This window comes from Apus apus, chromosome 3, assembly GCF_020740795.1.
Source record: "Apus apus isolate bApuApu2 chromosome 3, bApuApu2.pri.cur, whole genome shotgun sequence".
Classification (NCBI taxonomy): domain Eukaryota; kingdom Metazoa; phylum Chordata; class Aves; order Apodiformes; family Apodidae; genus Apus; species Apus apus.
This window is the reverse complement of record NC_067284.1, coordinates 103071284-103095972: the sequence shown is the minus strand read 5'-3', so window position 1 is coordinate 103095972 and position 24689 is coordinate 103071284. Positions and strand designations below refer to the sequence as shown.

Sequence of the window (24689 nt, the reverse complement as noted above, 5' to 3'; positions counted from 1 at the left end):
TGGTCCAGCTGGTGTATGTTACAGCAAAGCACCTCTCCTTGCAGAAGCCCTGTCCTGTGAGCCCAGTGGAGCATGTCCTGGGAACATGCCACTACCATTGATCATGGAGAAATAATACAGCACCAGTCATTTTACCAAACCTTTTTCATTTCAAATGGAAAGAGAAACTAGGCTTTTCAGGACATAATGAGGTTGACAGTAATAAAGCCTGGTACTGTCCAAATCGAAGTGGGTCCTTCCTGCAACTCTCATGCTGCTTTCTGCAAGCCTGTACTGCTGCTGAAGAAGTGAAATCTGGTTAGGAAACATAATAGAGCAAGACTTCTTCAGACCTTTTGTTGCTTTTCCCAGTATATATGCTGCACATGTTTTAGAATTTCATCAAATAAAAAAAAACCCAACAGGTTTGTAGTATCTCTGTAGATCCATAGCATGTCAGCTGCTGTATTTCTAGCCAAGCCTGAGTGCTTCAGCTACTCCTATGGCTCTGCTTTTTATTTATTTTAATGTCTTCTTTAAGATTTGAGAGCCCTCAACAGATTCATCCCCTGCATCTGACACAGATACGGTATCTGGCATAGTCAGAGTCTTCCCTCTGACTAGAGTTAGTAGATGTTACCTTAATAAAATGTTATCTTTGCATAACAACAGCAACATGAGCTGCTCGAAGGGAAGAGGGCAATTTGAGAAAGAACTGCAGTTACTACAGGAACTGTTCTTAGACTGTGATAATCCACAAGTGGATGAAGTCATCACTGCTGAAATATGAGACAGGCTGTTGTAGGAGACCAAACGAATGGGACAGGTCCATCCAGACAGTGGTCCTGACACTTCTATCGACTGGTGGTCCCCCAACACAAAGAACCATTGGCTGGGCAAGCTGTGTGTGGCAATAAGAGAACTGGGTGAGAACAATGGGGTGGAGACTCCCTGGGCTCTACCAATAAATATCTCAGACATTCACAGAAATTTGTCCCTGAAACAAAACCTTTTGGAATGTGAGGATTGATGACAAATTGAAAATTGTTGAGGAATACCAGAATCCTCTTGCAGAGTTACAAAACTCTAGCTTACACTATACCCTTAATAACCATTAATCTCCTGAGGAGGAACCTTGGGAGATAACAAAGGAAACATCGTGCCACGAGACATGAAGTCAGCAAAACCTGCAGTAAATGGGGAAAAGGTGAAGACAGCAGAGGGAGATTCCCCCCACACCTGCAAGGAGCATATGTGCTAATTTACATAGCAAGCAGGGACAACTGGACTAATAGTAAATTAAGAGAACATTCCAGAAGTGCTGGGGCAAACAAATAGGGGCACACAATGAATCTCAGTGACTCTCTCTCTCTCCACATTGAACACCCCTGCTGGCAGGTCCAACGCTGGATCCAGGAACAGTAATCTCTTAATCTCTCTAACTTTTCTTCTGTTCTGTCTCTCTCCCTCTTATTTTTCCTTCCTAAAATCAAGTAACACAAAGCCTGTGGTGATTTTTTCCCAGGTCATGCAGCTTGAACATACATGTATCATGATAATCCAAGTATCAGCCTTTATCATCACGCAGCCTGAGCATATATATTATCAGCCTGTATGAGTTATTCCTCCTAGAGTCCTAATGAAAGCTAATATTTTAATATGGAACTTGAGTGTTGTTTCACCTCAATCCAGCCAAGGGGATTTACAAATCAAAGTTATCTTCCTCCTCTGTCTGTGGGGCAGGATGTAACAGCTATATCTTAATAGTTTGCCTGCATGGTTTTATTTTGCCCAGCACAAGAAGGGTGGCAGGACAGTGCTGGATCCCAGATGTGCTGTGGCACAGAGATTGAATAAGCCTTGCTTCCCTAAAAAAAACTTACCTGAAGTAAGGAACTGTGGGATATGGGTGGAGCAAAACAACTGGAAGAAATGAGAAAGGAGCAACAAGGGAAGCATGGTGAAAGAAACCTGGGTTTATAGACTAGATTTGTGGACATAGTCAGATGCCTGCAAATCCAGTCATTCATACATATCGTGTTACAATCAGATGGTGTAAATATTTAATATGTAATGCCCTCTTTCACTTTGGTAAAGGCAAGAGTGACCAGCATTCACTTCCTTAAGCACAGCCTCCTCCCAGATGCCTCCTGGGTGTCCAGATGCAGCTCTCAGCAGTGCTGCCTCAGGCTAGGCCTTAGTGTCAGGCCATGGAAAAGGCTTTGGATATGGCTTAAGGGTCTAGTAGTTAAACTGAACTGAACCACCTTTGTCTATGTGAATTAAGGGAAGAGTGGACAAGGATTATGTAGCAGCAAGCTCCAGATTTCCCAGGGCTTGCTTTGCCCTCTTGTGTCTGGCCCACTCTCATCTCCTCTTCTTTAACGTGCAGTAACAGAATTCAGTAGTAAGTAAGATTCTCAACACTTACAAACCTTGTAGACCTGGAAAAGCCACTTCACCTCTCTGTCCAGAGTGGCTTAGTGGGTATCTACACAGACTTTGCCCAGTAAACCTTTTTCTTTGCAAGATGAAGACTAGTAGGAGTAAAATAATCAGAAATCACAGGTGCTAGTCAGCTGGTTCATCATTTGCTGTGAAATGGTTGAAATGGTCTTTTTCCTTTTAACTGTCCAGCAGTGACTGAAAGCAAGGATCTTTTCTGTTTCAATTTAAACGAGCTCCTGCCTGATCACATATTGATTTCACTATCAGGAGTGTTATGTTCAGGGCACTGTGAAACGTGTAGACTTGAAACTTCAGGACCTGCTCTAGTGGCCATAGTGGTTTTTTTTCTGGGTTGATGGTTGGACTCAGTGGTCTTAGAGGACTTTTCCAACTGTGATGGTTCTATGATTCTCTGAAGACATTGTGAGCTTGGGGTAGGCTCCTGTACTGTACAGTTCTTATTTTAAAGAAAGAACACTTATTTCATATTCCATTGCAAATTTTGTTCTAGAAGAAAAAAAAAATATTCCGAAACTTCTATTTTATAAATTGTATTTTAATTCCAAGGTTTAAAATAGAAAACCCCTAGAAACACTCCTAAGGATATTTTCACAAATGCTTTTTTGCATGATGGTTTTTTTTTATATGTTACAATAGTATTTGCTTTGTAAGTGCAAATATGTAACATTGTGATACAGGAAACAGAAAGAATCCCTGGCCTTTGCATGGCATCAGATTATTGTGATGAATCAAATAATTCAATGCAGCAAAGGTTAATTTAAAAAGTATCCAAGTATGTATTCCAGACATAGACCACAGATGTTGATTTACAGCTGGATCTGTGATGGGAGTCGTCTTCCACCATTATCCCTGTAACTGGGAAGAGAAAGAGAATTGCTGCTAGAGTGCACATTTCAGCTGGATGGTGCTGAATTTAACTGAAAATGCAACTTGTGCCATTCACCAGTGTTTGAGGTAAATAACCAAACATTTTCAGACCAGCTAATTGAGTTAAGTCTTGCATTTTGGTCCATGGGAACTAATTGAATTTGATAACTGTTTTTTTGTTTGGTTTTGTTTTTAAACACATTACACCTGAAGAATGACCATGAAAAGCAGACAGGCTCATTTGCTTGAAAAAAATCAGATAAATTCCTGAAAATAATTGCAGAGCTTGCAGCAGCTTGCCTGTTAATGAAATTGGAGGTCACTCATTTTCCTAGTTAATTATTAGGCAGCAATAAAAACTGATGAAAGCAATACTACATATACCTGTTTAAAGAAAGGCAAGAGGGAGGTTTTTCTGAGGACTGTGCCTGCCTGCAATTGATTATTCACAGAACTCCTCTAATCTTGTTGGCAGTATCACTCTTACCTGATTGAAACTGAGATGATGTAAGAGCTCTGGCTAATATTACCCTACGGGATGCTAGTTTTTCTCCCAAACCTTTTGTCCTCCCTATGGAGAGTGTCGGCCTTTGGTGAAGGGACAGCTCTTGACTTCCAGGGTTTCCTCCAGTTTCAGCTGGTGACTTACCCATGGCAGAGGTGCAGGTCCTGTCACTGCAGCACGGTGCACTGCCTGCTGCTGTAGCCACTGCTGCGCTCCAGCATCGGCAGGTAGGTTTTAGCCACGATGCAGTAGCTGGTTCCAGGCCTCAGATCTTCTAATTTAATTACCTTGTCTTTTCCTTCGTACACCAGCTCTTTGTGTTGCTTCAGAGTGGAGTAAAAACAGCCAGTCAAGCACATTGCCCTGTCAGGTGTGTCTGTGACTACAGTTTGATAAGGCCAGATGCAGAGCAACATGTGGACTTGCACAAAGTCAACGACATTAATAATTTATTTATGATTTTTAAAGGAAATTCCCTCTAAAATTCCCCTCCTGTCCTAGTTTTTTGAAAAGCGTATGAAATACCAAGTTGGTGGGAAAGAAAAAAGGGAGAAATTACAACTCAATTCAATAAAATTCTATTCCTGAAAAATAAGCCTACTTTGTTTTTAAATACTTACAGAGTCATTGATGCCTTCACAAGCCCAGAAAATTATTTCAACTGTAAAACAAGAACGGTGTGCCCATGCTTTCCTGTCTTTTCAATGCTAAAGGATTTATACTTGAATGTACACTTACCTTTTCCAGCAAGTTGTTAATTATGAAGACTTGATATAGAAGATCATAATAATTTGTCATTGGTATTTTGCTGCCTCTCTTCCTTTTATAAGGAGAACGTGGAGCCTGGAGCTTTAGTATGATGAATGTTTTGCTATGAACCACAGTTATTGTTGGAGGTCCTATCATAGCTAAGGAAAAAAAAGCAGTGCTATGGACACAATTACAGCTTATTGAGAATGTTTCACAGCCCACAATTTGAATTAATTCAATGAATTATTGTTTTTCTTACCAAACTGTATTATGCTGTATTTACTGTTGAAGTTACTTCGTATGTACTCACTTCTTGGTGTTAATTGCTTGGGACATTTTGGGGGGGTGACATTTCCCCTGTTTATAAATCTTTTAACTTTTTGAAACCTCTCAGAGCTGCATGTTGCTGACAGCAGGCTGGTCAAGCAAAATGGTTTGGTTTCTTTGCCCTGATTTTTTTCCCTCCCCCATATTTATCTATCACAGGGCAAGGTGGGCTGTTGCTGCTGCAAGGTGCTGCTTTATGTCAAAGCTTGTGCTTTCATCTGTACAAGAAGCTCGAGGTAGTTTGCAATCAGGGCTGTGAAGTGACCTGCACTGACACTCACAATTCAATTTTGCATTGACTGGTGAGGGAAAACTGGTTAATTCACAGGGAGTTCACAGGTAGGTACACTGGAATTACTAAATACTTTAACAGTTCTCCAATTTCTAACATACTCTGGACTTACATGACTGCACTAACTAAAAGCTTTGTGCAAGTTCTTTCTAGATACACTGCAGTCAGGAAAACACACAAATATGAGAAGAATGGTGGCCACACATCTCTCAGCTCTCTTCTCCCTTCCTTCCCAGAAGCAGCGAGCATTTCCTTTTTTCCACCTCGCACCCAGTCCTTCCAGCAGCTCCAAAAAAATGGCTGAAAATAATTTTTGTAGTTCCATGCCTTGAGGGAGAGGTTGAGGTAAGGGAGCCAGGCACTTCTGATCCCCTAATTGTACATAAGTGGCTACTTACCCATAACTGGTTGGCTTTCAAGAGTGGGGAAAACTATTTGATTGCAACACTTCACCCAAGAGCTCTTGATTTACAACATCTTTTCTAGCTTTGTAGCTAGAAAAGGATTACTCATGTTTGAAAATTGTGAGTAGAAATGATGTAATCCAAGCCATAAAAAAAATCTAATTCCTTTCTCAGAAAGACTCAAATGTTCATACTTACTTTCTTGCCAGGGAGTGAATCTGCAGCTGAGGCTCCAGTTGGAATAGACACCAGCTGACAGGGCTCTCACTCGGCCATAGTAAGGCTCTTGGATGTCAGAGGTCTCAATTGTTAGGTCACAAACATGGTTTTGAATCCCCCAGCAGTCATCTTTGTTTTGCCACGTGCTCTGTCCATACCTACAGAGAAAGAGGAGGAAGGATGTAAGAATCACAGAATCATTGAGGTTGGAAAAGACCTCTGAGGTCATCAAGTCCAGCCTATGACCAACACCACCACATCAGCTAGACTATGGCAGTAAGTGCCACATCCAGCCTTTCCTTGAACACATCCAGGGATGGTGCCTCCACCACTTCCCTGGGAAGTCTATTCCAATGTCTGATCACCCTTTCCATGAGAAAGTGCTTCCTAATATCCAACCTAAACCTTCTCCTGGCACAGCTTCAGGCTGTGCCTTCTTGTTCTCTCACTAGTTTCCTGGTAGAAGAGCCTGACTCCCACCTGACTGCAACCTCCTTTCAGATAGTTGTAGAGAGTCATAAGGTCTCTCCTGAGTCTCCTCTTTTCCAGGCTGCCTCAGCCTCTCCTCATAAGACTTGCACTCTAGTCCCTTAACCAGCCTTGTCCCTCCAGCACCTCAGTATCCTCCTTGAAGTGAGGGGTCCAGAACTGCACCCATTACTCAAGGTGTGGCCTCACCAGTACTGTGTACAGGGGGAGAATCACATCCCTACGTCTGCTGGCCACACTATTCCTGATACAAGCCAGGATGCCATTGGCCTTCCAGGCCACCTGGGCACACTGCTGGCTCCTGTTCAACTGGTTGTCAATGAGTACTCCCAGGTCCCTCTCTGCTGGGCTGCTCTCCAGCCACTAATCAGATGTTATAGCTCGGTGGTATTGACTAGAGTTCTGCCTTGGGAATTGACTCTGTTCAATTAGATGACAGGGAAGATTAATTTCATGGGTGTTTGTGAGCTACAGGTTTCTGTCTTTTCTGAAAGAAACCTAAAGCAGAGGCATGGGTCATCAGCCCTGTAGTAAGCCTCTTGGGAGAGGTGGGTGAGCTTTGGCTTAGCCAGCATGTTTAGTGATGTGCAGAATGCTGGTTTCCACCAACTGATTTATCAAAAGTGATTTCAAGTGCTCACCAGGTATGCCAGGAACAGGAGTGTACCTCCTCCCCTGAGGACCAGCCCCTAGTGCTGCCTCAAGTTTGCCGTGCAAAGAACCCTGCAGCACTGTCAAGGGCAAGGTGGGCCACCAAAACACCTTAAAAGTCCTATGGCAGAAGTACCTGGCCTATCAAGACCTGCTTCAGACAGGCTGTTGGACCCCATGATCTCCAGAGGTCCCCTCCAAACTACAAACTGCAATTGTATGGTGCAATGAGCGTGCAAAGCATACTGCTTGGAGGTCCTTGTTCCCTGCCTGCCTTGGGCTGTTCAGCTGCAGCCTAGGGGCTACTGAGAAGTGCAGCAACAGAGAGCTGGGAGCTGGGCAGGATGTGGCCATTCCCCAGCTATGGGAAGAATATCCCCTGTCACCTGAGAAATCCCTTTGACATGCCAAGCAGGGATGGGCCCCAGCCCAGCAGGAGTCTGGAGTTCCCCCAATACTTACACTTTATACTGCACAAAGTAGACAATGTCTCTTGCCTCTCTGGCCCTCCCAGGCTGCCAGTGCAGAGTGGTGTTGAAATTTAATGAGTGAAACTCTACCTTCTGTGGCTTAATAGAATCTTGCAGGTCTTGATATTCCAAAACTAAAATGACTGCAAATAATAAGGAATGACAACATAACACGTTTGCCACAAACATGCTCCTCTGTGTTCAAGTGGGGGGCATTGCTACAGCTTATTTGCTTTCAGACTAGCAGACTGCAGAAATTAAAACTCCCAGATCTCATGTTCAAAACTTCCCAAGTGGCAGTGACCAAATCTAGCAGTTACAGAACAAATACCCTTAGTATTATGCAAGGAACACTTTTATGTGGTCTAGTTTTGTTGTTTTATTTTTTCATTTCTCCCTAGTGAGTTTACTGCTGTAAAAGACGCCTGAGGGACATCCCAGGAAACAAACCCTTTGGATCAATTCACAGAGCCTGCAGTAAGGACCCACATCAGTAGTTCAGCTCGAGTGCTCTTTCCTCCACATCTCAACTTTAACCTACAAGAATTGCAGCTGTTTTAACAGTTGCCACAACAGTGGTTTATCAGCTCTTGCCTAGTAAAAAATAACCTGAGACTATCTGTTTTTCCAGTCTGCATTACTGGAAAAAGCTGCCTGACAATTTCAAGATAATTTGTTTTCAAACTGTCATGGCTACAAATGACAATCAGTTAACAACCTCTATGAAGCACCCAAATGCTAACATTTTTTGGGGGGTTTGTGACCCAGGTGAATTTGTATTACTGTAGCTTTATCCCTGGCATATCACAAAATCCAGTAAGAATTGTACTAATTAAACTGGTACTATAGCTATGAATAAATTCATTGAGCAACATGCTTGCTTTAGCTGCATTTCAGAACCTTGAAAGAAAAAGTAACAGACTAATTTGGAATGACACGACTTTTGAAACCCACCGAACAATCCAGAAATTTCTTGACTCATCCAGAGATCCAACAACAGACCCAGCATCCCCCTCCCCTCATAGGAAAAGAATGGAACTTACTAGTTATCTTGTCCTGCAGCAGGTGCATCAGTAAGAAGAGAGAGGAAAGCGAGATCCCCCTCATGCTTAGAAGAGCAGCTCCATGACTGAAAAGCCTCTCTCTTCCTCTTGGGCATGTCTTATGAGGAAGTAATTGTTAAACACTCCAGAGTTTATCTTTCATTTGTTTCCAAAATCCCCTGTTCGGTTTTGGTTTAGTTTAGCTGAAAAACATATGAGTTGCTCTAAATTGAAGACAAGTGGTTGTTCTTACTTGGCAGCTGTGGTCACTCTGAAGTTTGGAACTAATTATGAAGCAAACTAGCATGACAAAAGGTTCTTATTTTTTAGGCTCTGATTCCCAAATGATGTCTGGTAATATTGCTTTATCCCATAAATTTGTCACACAAGCTTGCTTGCATGCCATCCTAAGATTTTTATCTGTCTGTCTGTCTGTCTGTCTGTCTGTCTGTCTGTCTATCTATCTATCTATCTATCTATCTATCTATCTATCTATCTATCAGCTCAGTAGTCCCTCAGAGCTGAAGAACACAAGGAATTTTGCTGCAAACATGTAAAAGACCTACCTGTGGGATGTTATATGATTTGGTGGCCTGTCTTTGGGTTGACTGCAAGCAGATAGAGTTTGCAGGTGTGTTCACACCAGAACATCATCTAGGCACATACCATCAGAGGAGTGCGTGGCCGTGAAGTCACAGGCAGCCGTGCTGCTGGGCACTGTGTCCACACCAGGCTGGCTGCTGAGGAGATGCTGGGAGGCTGGGGCAGCAGCAGCACTGCCAGCCTCTGGGCAGGGAGCAGGGAGGCAAGCCCAGCCCATCAGGCCAAAGTCCCCAGCACTGACATCCACATGCAATTTGCTGGTCACACATGAGGCCATCTGAGCAAAAGCCAGGATACATTCTCACTTTGCAAGCTCATGCCAACAAGCAAGAAAAGAAAACGCAACTTTAGCATGACAGAGCACAGCACTACATCATGATGCCCACCAAAGGAATAGTGGATGTGAAGACTACCTGTCTGCAGAAACAAAAATTCATCTAACAATGATTTTACTTTGAGAAAACACGTCTATTCAAAAAAGTGTAAGCGCTGGTTCAAATGAAGGTATTTTTTTTATTCAAAGGCAATTAGTTATACTCAGAAAACTGAACAACTTAGCAACATCTAATCAAGAATCTGGCCCTGGTCACATTCATAGGCACAGCCTCTCAGTCCAGCTGATCACCTTTACCTCATTATCCAAGCACCGAACCAGAAGCAGATACATTAAAATGTTACATGAATCGCTTTGAATTATTAACTAGTAAACCAAATCAAGAGAATTAAAGAGCTGAGAAGAGATGCAGAAAAAACCCCCCAACGACAACGTTGAGGTAGAAGGCAGAAAGGCCACCCTGCCATCACCCGCTGGGAATTTCCATTTCCCAAACACATTTTCAAAATCCAGTGGCCTTTCAGTAGTTCCCCACCCCAATGCAATTAGTTATTTCATAATGTTACATGAGGTCAAGTGCGGGAATAGGGAACTTCTATAAACCAAACACCAGACTGATATGTCATCTAAGTTTGGCCACAGCTTGTGTATTTGCTTACTTGAATTGAACCAACACACCTTCCCGTACCTCGTGTAACAGCCCATTGCCAGGAGCTGAGGTGTGGAGCTTTGCCAAAACCGCGTTTGATGGCAGCTCCTCCGACGAACGCAGAGCTGAGGGCCAGCCCACCCAGCACGGTTGGTTTTCACCCAGAAGAGGCTGCTCCCCTGCGTGGTGAAACAGGGAAAGAAACGCCTATCTCAGGAAAAACCTGGGGTTTCCTGCGCGCCACGCTCTGATAGTGCTTTATCTGCAACTGGGTTTGGCACTCTGAAGCAGTCAGTAACTCTTCACATCATTTTTTGTGATTGTTGAAGCAGTCATTGGTAATCCCCAGGTTATCAGCATCCATAATGTTGTCCCACTCATCATCTTCAGTCCTGCTTCTGCAGCACTTTGTGACACACAAACAGCAACAGTCACACAAGTATCAGCTACACACACAGGTGTGCATACATACACGTCCTGAGTTCCACAGAATACACGAAGAGTACATTTAAAAGTGTAAACAAACAATGAACGCTGCAGTGACACACTGCAATGCTGTTTAAAATACAAGTGAGAACTTAAAAAAAAAAAAAAAAAAATAGTTTAAGAATATTCCGAACAGTGGTTTATGAAGAAATGGAAAATGTGAAAGTACTGCTTTCCCCAGCAGAGCCCTCATAAGTAGTTACACTGCTACCTCAGCTTACACTGAAGCATCTTTTTGATCCAAACCTTTCTGAAACAGCAGCACTGATGTTTCTGTGAACTGAGGTAGAACCATGGGCATGACAATGTCAATTTTACTCCATTCCTAGAACAAAAACCTATCTGAATGCTGGCTAAACAGATTTCTTTCTCTTGATGATGGGATATTGCTGCACAAAGGTAAAAGTCAAGTACATTGTTGCTGGAAGCTGCCTGACTCATCCAATCTGGTATCACCACCTGATTTATTTATTTTTCCCATTGAACAAGTTGTTTCCCATCCTTAAGAGCAGAAAATTGAACCCTGGAACAGCTTCTGCAGCACCACCTTTGGCTTTTCAGATGTGAGTCTCTGATATCTGCAGTGGATGTGAGGGTGGGTTTGCCTGAACACCTGAATGATGGTGCAGGAAGATGAAGGAAGGGGAGAAACTCTGTACACAGAACACTTCTAGTTACTGGCTGAGGTCAGGGAAGTGTCTCTCACATGTGGCAATTCATACAAACTGACAATAAAAAAAGAGTGGTTCAGGTTATTCCAGACCCAAAGACTATTCTCAGTTGGAGCTGCAGTTTTCAGTCTTTTACTCTTTGAAGCAGCCAGTCTGGACCAACAGAGAAACCTCTCTTGGGAGGGGGCTCTCGAGGCCCTCCAGTTCAGCCCAGTGCTCAGAGCAAGGCTACTGGCAGCGTTAATCCCATACTCAGCCACTTCCAGTGTGAGTTTCCCCCCCATATATCTAAGTGGGATTCCCCAGCAACTTATGACAGCTGCTTTTTGCATTTTGATAGGAGGGGCTGGAGAAAAGTCTGTCTTTTCTGCAAATGTTTATATAGTTGGCAACTGCTATTAGACCCCTTCCCTAGCTGTCACCTCTCCCAGCTGAAGGGACCCAGATCCTTCAGCCCCTTCTGGTGTGTCATGTGTGGCAGGACAGAACTTCAGCTCCAGGGGGACTGAGAAAATCAACCACTACACACACACACACAAAACAAAAACAAAAACCCCCCATAGTAAGGCAGGAGGAACTTTTTGGTTTTTTTTTCTCTGCCCTTCAAGGAAGAGACATTGCATCACATGGGTTCTTACACAGAAGTTTCTGAGGAAGCAAGGCTGACTTTCACCACACAGTACGTGCCTCCACTGCTTCCTGCCCACAGGTATGAACTGCTCAGCTCTCACTGTTAAAGGGCCTGGGTCAACATTTGAAAGATTACAGTTAGAAATTCCCAATGCCATAGCTACACCTCAATAGTGAGACATTTGAACATATTAAAGCTATTTGCTGAAGGCTTGCTGTGTAGCAAGTCATTATTTGCACACACAATATTTACGTAACACCGTGCATGACACTGAACTGCACCAGAAAGTTAGTAACAAACACTAACGTTCATTAGGAACTGCAGGTAATGCCAAACCCCAAAATAGCTGTAAGACTTTTATTTAAATGACAAGTTTCCTTAAAATGGTCAGGTTTTGTTACTTGCAAAGCCATATGATTTTTTTTTTTTTTTCTAATAGTAAAAAGTGCTGTAGCTTGTTTAAGCCCACCAAGAAAGGACCCTCTTTTCTTTAGGTTGTGGATCCCTCACCAAATCACAGAATCATAGGATGGTTAAGGTTGGAAGGGACCTTAAAGATCATCAGATTCCAACCTCTCTGCTACAAGCAGGGACACCCCACACTAGACCAGGCTGTACCAGCCTCATCCAGCCTGGCCTAGAACACCTCCAGGGAGGGGGCTTCCACAACCTCCCTGAGCAACCTATTCCAGTGCCTTGCTACCCTCATAGTGAAGAATTTCTTCCTGATGTCTAACCTAAATGTCCCCTCTTTCAGTTTAAAACCATTATTCCTTGTCCCATCACTGCCCTTTCTGGTGAAAAGTCCCTCCCCAGTTTTCTTGTAGCCCCTCAGGTACTGGAAGGTGTTATAAGGTCTCCCCGGAGCACTTTCCAGGCTGAATAGCTCAAACTCCCTCAGCCTGTCTTCACAGCAGAGGCGCTCCAGGCCTCTGATCATCTTTGTGGCAATTCTCCCAGTCCTCTCCAACAGCTCCATGACTTTCCTGTGCTGAGGGCCCCAGAACTGTGCACAGTATTCCAGGTGGGGTCTGACCAGAGCAGAGGGGCAGAATCACCACCCTGGCCCAGCTGGCCACACTTCTTTTGTTGCAGCCCAGGACACAATTGGCTCTCTGGGCTCCAGTGCACACTGGTAGCTTATGTCAAGCTTCTCATCAACTACCACCCGCAAGTCCTTCTCCTCAGGGCTGCTCTCCAGCCATTCTCCCCCCAGCCTGTATTTGTACCTGGGGTTGCACCAACCCAGGTGCAGGACCCTGCACTTGGCCTTGTTGAACTTCATGAGGTTGGCATGGGCCCACCTCTCCAGCCTGTCAAGGTCCCTCTGGATGGTATCCCTTCCCTCTAGGGTGTCAACCACACCACACAGCTTGGTATCATCAGCAAACTTGCTGAGGATACACTCAACCCCTCTGTCCACGTCACTAACAAAGATGTTGAACAGCACTGTTCCCAATACTGGCCCTTGGGGAACACCACTCATCACATGCTTCCACTTGGACACTAAGCCATTGACCACAACTCTCTGGGTGTGGCCATCCAGCCAATTATCCACTGTGTGGTCTGTCTGTCAAATTCATATCTTATCAGTTTGGAGACCAGGATGTTGTGTGGGACAGTGTCAAATACTTTGCACAGGTTCGTGTAGATGACATCAGTTGCTCTGCCACCATCCACCATCTCTGTAGCCCCATTGTAGAAGGCCACCAACTTGGTCAGGCATGATTCGCCCTTAGTGGAGCCATGTTGCTTGTTGCTAATCACCTCCTTATTTTCTATATGCCTTAAAAGAATTTCCAGGAGCATCTGCTCCATGGTCTTGCCAGGCACAGAGGTGAGACTGAGTGGCCTTCAGTTCCCTATTTTTCCCTTTCACCCCTTTTTAAAAATAGGGCCTGTGTTACCTTTTTTTCAGTGAGCAGGAACCTCATCAGACTGCCATGACCTCTCAAATCAACCACAGACAAAAACCCACCAGCTTAGAGGCACATGGAATAAACATTCCATAGTCTACTGGTTTTGCTTAGGTAATCTTAATAGCATAGGAAAGCTGCCAGGTGATCATTCAGCCAGCAGAAACCACAGATAAGCCTGGAAAGGTACAACACAAACATTACTCACTGCTTTCTTGGTCCACCTAGTAAAGTAAAGAAAGAAAGGCTCCAAGTCTGGTAGTGCCAATGCTGGCTCTCTCTGACATGCCACCTCCAGAGCAACTGAGACAACACCTGAAGTATTACCAGCATGGGTAGGATATGATCCATGTGTTCATTTTTTGTAGGTGGTGGTTGGAATTCTCTGTGCCTGATCACTGAAGCCCTGTCCAGCCCTCAGGCTGCACCAGGCTGACTCACCATGCAGCACAAGAAGGGAGGAGAGGGTGGCAGATGTGGGCTCTGGGAAGAGAGGGAAGGAACTGGGACACCTGCCTCCAGGTCTGTAACCAAGGCCTGGGCTGCGGGATGAGCAAATGCTTCTGGTCATTACTTTGGGCAATAAAACCTGGGAAGATGGAAACTCCAGGGTTTTCCCTGGCCAGGGGGAAAAAAGAAAGAGGAAAAAAAACCCGAACAAACAAACCTGACTTTCACTCATCTCTTCTGCAACTGGAATTTTGTAAGCATCACACTTTCCAGCCTGTGGCTCTGTTGTGTGGGTGTTTTTTGAATTCTCAGTATCATCTAATATCCGAGGAGCACAAACTCAAGAACAGGGCTCTATTCCAACAACAACCTTCACCACCACCATCTCCAAATCACGTCTGAACTCGTACATACACTGTAATTTTCTGAGGTTTTGTTGTTGGTTTTTTTTGTTTGGTTGGTTGGTTTTGGGGTCCTGTTTGCTTGTTTTCTGTTTTTAAATATGTCTCAGATCTTGTGTAGATACAGTCTCCTGGCATGCAGGGATCAGTGTGCTGAGCTTTTCAGGACAGCATCCTCCACACTCAGCACAACTGGTTTTCACACTTCTTAGAGGTGTTAAGTCTCCAGTTTACTGCAACGTGACCATTTAACCAGAAAATTCAGATCATGCTGCGATACTTGTTTGCCAAAAAGCTTTGTTCCATTTTTCTTCTTTTTCCTTACAGGAAGAAGCTGGATCAGGCTAGTAATTGCTTACTGCTCTACTGCAAACATCTGACAACCGCAGGATTAATTTTGAGGAATGCTTAGCGTGACTAGCAGAACCACCTGGTATGCCTGCTCATCATTTGCTCTGCATGTCATACATTTCCTCTTTGAAGCTGTGGCTGGTCAGTAGAAAATTAAACTTCTTTACCTCAAAATAAACGAAAAGTTAGTTTTTAGCCTGATCAGTTACCCCTGTCATTGTCCAATTATACAGATGGGCAAGCTAGAAAAATGAGGGTGAGAAGTATCTTCAAATGAGATAAAAACCCACAAAACCTCAGGAAAGAAAACTGGTTTTACAGTTTCATAATTCATAATGGGCTAATCAAGATCACTTATGAAAAACCTAACCCATTACTAAAACTCACAGTCTGTACTATGAATTTAAATGTAGTAATTAATGCAGAGGTGTTATAAATTCAAGCTTCTCCATTTGTTCTGACTCTGCTCAATCTGCATAGCAATTTCTAAGAGAATCTGAATTCTTAAGGCACAACTCTTCTTACCGGAATCACCCCAGAAACAGCAGGACTCATGACTGTAAGAAGTTACTTGGAAAGAATCAACGTTTTGATCAGGAGTAGAAAATGTTTTTAAATGGCACAGTCCAGGTTTGACACACAAGTGAAACCCAAATTCTAACAGCACCCTACATTCTTTTGGGTAGATTAGCATGACATTTAAAGGCAAAAAGCTGATTTACAAGATACATATAAAAATGCATGTGTTCACTCCAACAGCACAAAAATAAGACTTGTGATAATTTCAACTTCAAATGAAGTAATCAATAAGAATCTCAAGGAAGCCCAGCTTCCCTTGCTCTGTGGCAAGTAATCTATTCAAATAGTGTGACCAGGTAATCCTTGAACATAATTTTTTAATGGAACATAAGGAGAGCTTCCTGGGTCAAGCCATAGAACTGGACCGAAGTTATTGCAGGCTGCATCACTACTGTCAAAGGGCAAAAAAGAAATTGCAAATCCAATGATGTAACCAGAACCAGTGGATCAAGGAGCTCCTGTGCATAAGCTCTCATCCCTCTCCAAGATCAGCTACTGGAGAACAGCAAAGACACCACCTCACTTAGGTACAGAAGAGAGAGATCTCTTTCAAAACAGATGGATTCAGATCACATCCTCAGACTTCCATCATTGCCTGGACTGGGTGGTGTTTCACTCACAGAATATCTTGACAAATGAGAAATTACCTTATTTTAAAACGAATTATTTGTGCTAATACATCTCCTAAGTGGAATACAGCAACTGGCTACACATAAACACACACACACACGCTGTATCTTTTACAGTGTTTTCTATTCATTTTCAGTAATGCTCAAGCATACACTATGTACATAACATGAACTGAGCAAGTATCAAAAGTAGATTTAGTCTTCAGTCCAGAAGCAAACAGTAATAAAAAAGTGAGCACTCACATTTGTCTTCTGAAATATATTTTTTTTATTCCAGCTAAAAATATTTAAAATGTACAGTATTTACAAGTACAAATTTCAAACAAGAACCAAAGCATGGTCAACTGCCCCATTGTGGATAATTAAGTTTCTGAAGTCAGGAAGACTTGCATTAAACATTATAAATCACTTTCTAAGGGTAAAGAACTCCTAGAATAAATTGCCTGATGGGGCTGTGGATTCTTTTAGCATGTGTGTAGGAAGAACAATGCAGTTCTGGGGAGAAGAATGAACCACAGACCCCTGGAGGTCCCAAGTAGCCCAATTATTGTATACATTTAGAGAAGACAGAAAGTGTATTAATAAACAAGGGCTTCATACTTAAAGGACTGAATTTTTAAAAACCACACTAAAGAAATCAATGCAGGTCACTTAATTCTGAGAGATGAAAGGTGCTTTGTGTTTGGTTTGGTTTTTTTGGGGTTTTTTTGAGACATGCTGAAACAATTAATTTGAACAAAGGGCAATAGCTCTTAGTATTAATACTGAACTGTTTACATGGCACCACTTCAGAGCAACCAGTTATTTCAACCCTTGAGAAAAACAGCTCTTCTCATGCAAGTTTCTGTTCCTGCAATCTTAACTAGTGCAGTACTACACCACCTGAAACAGCCTGAAGTGGTGAAACCTTCTACATGTGTCACACTGGATAGCTTGTATGTCTGTAAGAGGCATGAATATTGAATTATTTTGAACCCGGAAGTGTTAGGCACTTTAATAGCCTTTGTCAAGGTGCTATGCATGAATATCCAGAAGCTTAAAATTACTTCTTCATCAAAAGACTATTAATTTATTAAACTAATTTAATAGTTAAGTGAAAGTGCATATATAAATACTACCTGGCAGCTTCTTAACCAGATGGCTCAGATATTTGGTATTACAGAACTGCAAACGCAAGGCTAATCAGCTGTAACTGGAAAGGGATTTCCATGTTCCCTGTTCCAAGAAGCCCTAAGACTGCTGGATTTCATCCTAGCAGAAATACCATCACGCATTTGTCCTGTTTTTAGGCTTGCTCTTAATACCACTACTAGCAACTGCTGGAACACAAGACTGGGGTAAATAGAGCTTCTTCACTCAGGGAACACATTCTTGTCTCACTGTGGCCTCACGTCTTCAGCTAGTCACAGCTAATAAAAGAATCAGGTGCTTTGCAGACCCTTATTTCAGAATTATAAAACCTGCAAGTTGGCCTGAGCAATTTAAACATCTGAACTACCCCCCTGCTCTTGGCTACTTGTTAAATATACTGCACACAGAGGACATACCTGCAGAGAGGGTGATAATTCAGTGGCTTTTGTAATTACAATTCAGAAATTTTAATTAAAAAAATAAATTTAGCCTTGTGATAGTTACCAGAAGATGTCATTTATGCACATACATATATATACATATGTTGTACAGCACAAAGAGCTCACACTTCTGTGCTTGATTTTCAGCTTGCATAATAACAGTGCCTTCCCATTATAGGCAACTATCTGCCATGCTGAATTTTCCCCATTTGCCCACAATATATTTCTGTGTCATTTCTGATTGATCTTAACATCCTTGTCCTTAATTTGCCCTTAATTATATCCTAGCAGCTGGCTGGTTCCTTTTATTCACACAGGACTTGAAAGATTTAGGACAACGTACAAGGTGTTGCAGGGGGCAGAGAAAATAATCCAAGACAGTCGCTTGGTTTTGTAATTTCTTGCCCTCACACAGGCAAAACTACCATTCCTCTTCCAGTGGAGCAGCAAAGGAAAACCTTCAAGAGCAGAATACACTTAGTGATCTCTTATGTTCACACAAATCTAAGAGGCTGAGTCTTAGTTAATTTTTCTAACAGCACCGAGGTTTCAACACACACTGCAAGAATGGAAATCTAACACTTCCAAGAAATGACACACTTGTGACAGAACAGTTTTAAGGCACATATACCAAATGGAATGACTACTATGGCCAGTTCCTGCTGATTTGGACAACAGCAACATTTTTGGTTTGTTTTCTTTTGACGAAAACTGGCAGAATGAACACAAGCTACACATAGCACAAAGATGAAATACTCTGAGCAGTAGCAAGGACGACACGCAGCAATTTGTCTGCTTAGAAACTTCTTCCCAAGAACCACACTAACTGCACAGTTTCTAACACCCCATTTCTGCCTTTGGAACTGAGTTTTAAGTTAAACACTTACCTGACATTTATAAATCCTGAGATCTTATGGCAGTTCGCATTTATCAACCAATCTACAAAACCTGAAAGAAATTATTTCATCTTCAAGCTCTGCACAAGATGCAGGTGCTCATCTCCTTTGTAGACCAGCTGTTAAAAGTACACACCAGTGGTGAACCATATACTATTAACTGAAAAGTGAGTTGAGATGACATTTCAAGTGCAACTTAATTCTGATTTTCAAAGCCTTCTGGCAACGTCACGAGGGGAAAGTTATACTCAATGTCAACCTCCTAGAAAACATGTTTGGTAGAAGTCCTGTTGATTTCTATTAGAATTCATATTGTTATAAGAACTGGGATAAAAACATTCTGGAGAAAAGCAGGCTTTTTTTGGAAAATATTTTCTAAAAACTTTGTGCAAACACTTATTACACACCTTTTTTTTTTTTTTTTTTCCCATTGATCAGCCAGCATGTTAGTACAGGAGTTATCCATAATATGACAGAGTTACATAGCATACCTAGGTGATCCAAATAGATGCAGCTAAACAGATATAACAGCATTTTTTAAAACAGTTTTTTTAGTCACAGAACTTACATTGCAAAGGAAAAAGTCTTACCATTTACTCACTGAAATGTACAAAGGGATGTTCCTGGAAGCACCTACTTCTAGTTGCAGAGAAGACTATAAATAACTGGTTCTTGGCTATGGAATCAAATTCTTAAGATACACAGGAAAAGGTCACAGGCATATTCTTACTTAAAAGAAATAGTAGCACTTGGGTTACTGGAAAGAAACTCTTGCAGAGGAAAAAAACCCAACAAACAAGCAAAAGAATATCTCCAGTAAAGACAAAAACTCTCAAGCATTTCTTGCACATCTCTCATAACCAAATGAAGAACTTCTTAAGCATTAGGTTAAAAAATAAATTTTGAAAAGGATTTGAACAGAAGGGAATGATGAGAGCTGGTTCTTTATACTCTATTATGGCTTTAGTCAATAACCAGGTGGCAGATACTCTGCTATCCAAGTCCAGGGTCCTGGTGACAGTCTGCAAGACCTTGGAGAAGCCGAACTGGTCCTACTCAGGGAGGCAGAAGGAGGCAATCTGTCTGGATGAAAGATGTTGTCTGGCGATACAACAGGATGCAGGAACAGCAGAGGGAGCCATAACAAACTGACCCCAACCCAGCCAGAACACCACCCAGACAGGCCAGGAGAGGGCTCTTTGAGGAGCTGACTCTGAAGAGTCAAATTATCCTGTGGCACACGCTGGACCTCACCATCCTCCTGCATCACACACCAGGTGTGTCCAGGGCCTTGAGCAGAGACAAACCCACGGATGGGTTTTTGCCTTTGATCAGGGGCAAAGAAATCCACACACCTTTTCCCAAGAGGCTCCTTTCATACACAACAGGGGGGTTATCCCCTTCCACTGTATGTAAAAGGTCTGATTGGGCAGGACCTTTCAACTGATCAGTCCTCTGGTATTAGCTAGCCAGGTGGCTTGTACTAAATGTCCCAGATTTTCAAAGTTCAGCCACCCATTGTTGATGGAACATACAGATTACCTCAGAACCTAGGGGTGAATTTAACCATGGATGTTATCACCCAGGTTATCCATGAGTGTAATTCTTGGGCTGCCACTAAGCAGGCCACAGTTAAAACCTTTGTGGTATAAGGGATGTTGGCTTGAATACAAAAAAAGAGAGGCCTGGCAGACAGATTATACCACACCACCTCAAACTTGCTAGGGTAATAACTACATGCTTACGATGGTGGAAGCAAGCACCGGATGGCTGAAAATGTATCCTGTGCCTCATGTGTCACTGCCTGCAATACTATTTTGAGCCTTGAAAAGCAAATTTTATGGCAGCATGGGGTCCCAGAGAGGACTGAGTCAGACCACGGGACTCATTTCAAAAACAACCTAATAAGTAACTGGACCAAAGGGCACAGTATAGATTTGTCATATCCCTCATCATGCACCAGCCTCTGGAAAGACTGAATGTCATAATGGCTTGCTAAAAAACACTCTGAAAGCAATGGGTAGCGGAACTTTTAAAAATTGGAACACAGGAAGCACCATAGGCCCACCAAGCTAAGAATTATTCACCTTTTTGTTCCCAAACTTTATCTATTTGGAACCAGGCTCAACAGCCTGGTTTACCTGACGGTTGTTTCTACACTCCTCAGTAGCCTGGTTTCTACACATGTGGGCATCTACATGTCATACCCTCACCACTAATTTATCCACCCAGGCAGCAACACCCTGCCACAGGTCACCTGTCCAAACTGGTTTCCCCTTCTGCTGCCATTTTTCCTGCTTCCACCTTTTCAGCCACCACAATAAAGCATTTGCTACTATCCAGAGTTTGATGTACAGGTAAAGCACTGGCCACTTCTCCTGCCCAGTGATGTCCAGGGCCAGCTGGATGGCTTTGACCTTTGCAAATTGGCTCAAGATTCACCTTCTCACTCCTTTGCTTCTGCAACCTGTTGAGTAGGGCTCCATACTGCAGCTTTCCATCTCCACTGGTTCCCTAAAAGGTGTCAGGATCCGTTGGTGAAAAGAAGGTAGCATTTATCCTGCTCTGAGAGGTCTTTATACGTGAGGGCTTCCCCAGCATGGGTCACTACAACTTCCAGTGGCATTCTGAATGCTGTACCCTCAGGTCAATTGTGATTGCCTCCACAATGCCTGAGCAATCTATACTCCCTGTTTGTGCTCTCCGTGTTATTAGGACAGGTAGCACTAGTGGCGTGGTGGGTAGATGTTTCCTTTCCCTTGCACATCCAGGTCAGGACTGGCAGGCATAGTGCCAGGATGAGCTGTGCCTCAGTGCCAATTTCTTCTGAAGCAGCTCCAACTCCTTCCTAGGTGACCGATATCTCTTTTTCTGTCAGAGTTTAACTGGCCTCTGAGCCTCTATAACCCCAACTCCAGAATCCTAGGGGACCACCTCAGGTGTCCCCTGGTGCTTTCTGCCAGACGCTTCAAATAAAACCATCATGCCTGGCTTGGTCAGGTGGCACAGCATGAGACAATCTCAGAGTTGTGGGTTTGTGCCCTGCTTTGGGCACCAATAAATCTGTCATGGTTTTAGTCAATAACCAGGTGACAGATGCTCTCCATTATCCCCCCCACTACCCTCACGGGGAAAGACAATAACTGGACTAAGTGAGAAAGACTTCAAGGCTGGAAAAAAACCAAACCTGGAATAGGTTTAATGAAGTAGTAATAATGACGGTGAGCTACAAATATATACAAATATCTAAATATGGAACCAGTGCTCCTCAGCTGGTAATTACTTCCTGACCAGAAAAGTCCCAAACCGGACTCTGCTGCAGATTGGGGTGCCTGTGTCCAGGGTCCTGGTGACAGTCCACAAAACTTTGGAGAAGCCGAGCTGGTCCTACTCAGGGAGGCAAAAGAAGGCAATCTGGATGAACACTGCTCCTGGTTATAAAAGAGGATGAAGGAACCGCAGAGGGAGCAATGACAAACAAACTGACTCCAGCACATCATCCAGAGAGGCCTCTCTGACGAGCTATTTTACACTGAGCACCACGGGCAGGAACACTGTGACTGGATCTACCGACTCACTCCACAGGCATAGCTGTTCACCACCATTGTACCTGCCACGTCTAAAGGCTGGCAGCAGCTGGGGGGTGCCCAGAAGGTCTTGGGTTAGCATGGCTATAGGAAATTTTTATCCTGGTTCTCTCAAACCAGGACATATGCCTTCATGAAGTCTGTTCTCTATAAAGTACTGCTAAAGAACCAGAGCATAATTTAAAATAGGAAACAGTGAGTTATGTCATATACATAAACATTTCTGAAAGTGGTTATTATGAAATTTCTCCCCATTTTTTATGCCCTTCTTAGGTACTACTTTCAGTCTCATTTCAGGATCCCACTGTAATCAGTTGTGTACTGGTTACTCTGGCTCAATCAGAACAAGTACAACTTGTAGATGCTCATAATATAACCCAGACTTTCCATAATCTTCAGTAATGCTGTTCTTCCTGAGTGCTGGTCAAACACTTCAGCTAACCTAGTTAGTCTGTTGGCCTGTAAGCAATCACAGGCTGTTCTTCACCAACATCAATCAACATATCTAATGGAACATGAGGCTTGTCATAGCCTGAAAACTGGCTTCTTGGAACGACTGACTGTTGTATTTCCACAGCAGAAACCTCTGGATCTGAAGAGCTTCTGGACATATCCATTCGGCTACTGTCAGAAATGAAGTAACTCTCTTTTACTTTGTGACTGTGTTCATTATCAGAAGGTACCTCCTCCATGCTTTCCTGCACAGACACCTCTTCTGCTTTAGCCGGTGCCTCTGTGGGAGGAAGTGAAGATGCTTCTTCACTGGAATTCTCAGGATTAAGAGTTTCTTCTTTTGGCTCTCCCTCCAATGAGGTTACTTCACCAATCACTGGCCAGGCTGACGGGCATGGCACGACGTCTACTACACATACATACTTGGCCTCTGACTTTGATTCTAGAATGCCATCTGTGTTCAGGCTTCTTATCACATTGGCCTTAAATGGGGAAAAAAATAATCACTTTTAGTTCCACAGCACCTACTGGCTTCTTTGCTTTTATCTTCGATCAAAGTTTAGAGGTTAAATAAAAAGATACAAGTTTGTAATACAAATTTAATGTAATTACAACAATCCCAACAGAAATTACCCAATTTAGATTATTATAGCATAGTATATATGTAGTCATTAGCCTATGTCTATGACTTCAACTGTTTCAGTAGGAGATGAAGGCTTGAGAGTCGGACCCATACAACTGCATGAAGTTCAACAAGGCCAAGTGCAAGGTCCTGCACCTGGGTAGGGGCAATCCCAAGCACAAATACAGGTTGAGTGAAGAATGGATTGAAAGGAAGCCTGAGGGAGAAGGACTTGGGGGCGTTGGTTGACGAGAAGCTCAACATGAGTCAGTAATGTGTGCTTGCAGCCCAGAAACAACTGTGTCCTGAGCTGCATCAAAGGAAGTGTGGCCAGCAGGTCTAGGGAGGGGATTCTCCCATTATACTCTGCTCTTGTGAGACCCCATCTGGAGTACTGCATCCAGTTCTGGAGCCCCCAACACATGGAACTGTTGGAGCAAGTCCAGAGGAGGGCCATGAAGATGATCAGAGGGCTAGAACAAGAAATTCTTCACTGTGGGGGTGGTGAGACACTGGAACAAGTTGCCCACAGAAGTTGTGGATGCCCCATCCCTGCAACACCAAGGCCAGGTTGGATGGGGCTTTGAGCACCCCGGTCTAGTGGAAGGTGTCCCTGCCCATGGCAGGGGTTTGGAACTAGATGATCCCCTTCCAACCTAAACCATTCTATGATTAACACTTTTAAGCAAGCTCTCAAAAATGCTTTCTATGTGCAAACACATTTGCAAGGATCAAATAAATTTCACATCCCTCAGTGTATTTTAAGTCATTTGAAGCTTGCAATTTAGAGCAAAACAACAAAGGAAGAAAAAGCTGTAATACTCTTCAACCAGCTGGGGAAGGCTTTCATACTCTACAGCTAATTAGTGCAACTTGTAATGACTAATATTTTGTGGCAACTGCCTCAACTGGGAGGGAAGTGAACTTTGGAAAGAGATCTTTAAAATTACATGAGAACCTTTATGCATACTCAGCAGGCATATCTATGCTGAAGTCTTCCTAGTTATTTCTCCTGTGTCACTAAGCGCTCCCTCATTGCTGTGTCAAACTTTAACGTTTCACTTTGAAACTCCTCCACAGGAAGAAAACAGTAACTACTTCCATGGCCAGGTTCCAGCGTGTTTTAAACAACTGTTACACACCTTCAGGCTCTTTAGATTCTTCTGAATTTTTATTAAAAGGTGTTTTCAAGAACACATAGGAAAAATTAAGTAGGGTAAACTTTCTGGTTTATGATGGCGTGCCTTAAAACTAACAAAAGGCACAGGGAGAAAAGGTTACCGAAGTAATAGTGTCCTTTGCCAGGTGTCATAATCCACTATATATGTGTATCACAGACTACCAAGTACCAGAGATAAGGTAATTTCTTAATAAAACGTACATAAATGCTGTTTT

General features: G+C 43.0%; 2 protein-coding genes across 4 annotated transcripts in view; both read right to left on the bottom strand.

Annotated features, from left to right (window-relative positions):
* Positions 1–2962: 2962 nt before the first annotated feature.
* Positions 2963–18713, bottom strand: IL22RA2 (interleukin 22 receptor subunit alpha 2). Of its 2 annotated transcripts, none has more exons than XM_051614645.1 (7): positions 18624–18713; positions 8466–8668; positions 7415–7565; positions 5792–5970; positions 4559–4728; positions 3965–4143; positions 2963–3303 (listed from the first exon to the last, which is right to left on the bottom strand). In XM_051614645.1, exons 2-6 carry the CDS (start codon positions 8527–8529, stop codon positions 3988–3990), a joined length of 720 nt encoding a protein of 239 aa, XP_051470605.1. In that variant the 5' UTR covers positions 8530–8668; positions 18624–18713; the 3' UTR covers positions 2963–3303; positions 3965–3987. The 2 variants fall into 2 exon arrangements, with proteins under 2 accessions (XP_051470605.1, XP_051470606.1); XM_051614646.1 differs by lacking the exon at positions 18624–18713 and adding an exon at positions 9032–9257.
* IFNGR1 (interferon gamma receptor 1) overlaps positions 16410–24689 on the bottom strand; it is a 28277-nt gene continuing 19997 nt past the window's right edge. For both annotated transcript variants that reach the window (XM_051614639.1, XM_051614640.1), the window contains exon 7: positions 16410–23154. In XM_051614639.1, the coding sequence (XP_051470599.1) occupies positions 22666–23154 (489 nt within the window). In that variant the 3' untranslated portion in view covers positions 16410–22665. The remainder of the gene's footprint in view (positions 23155–24689) is intronic.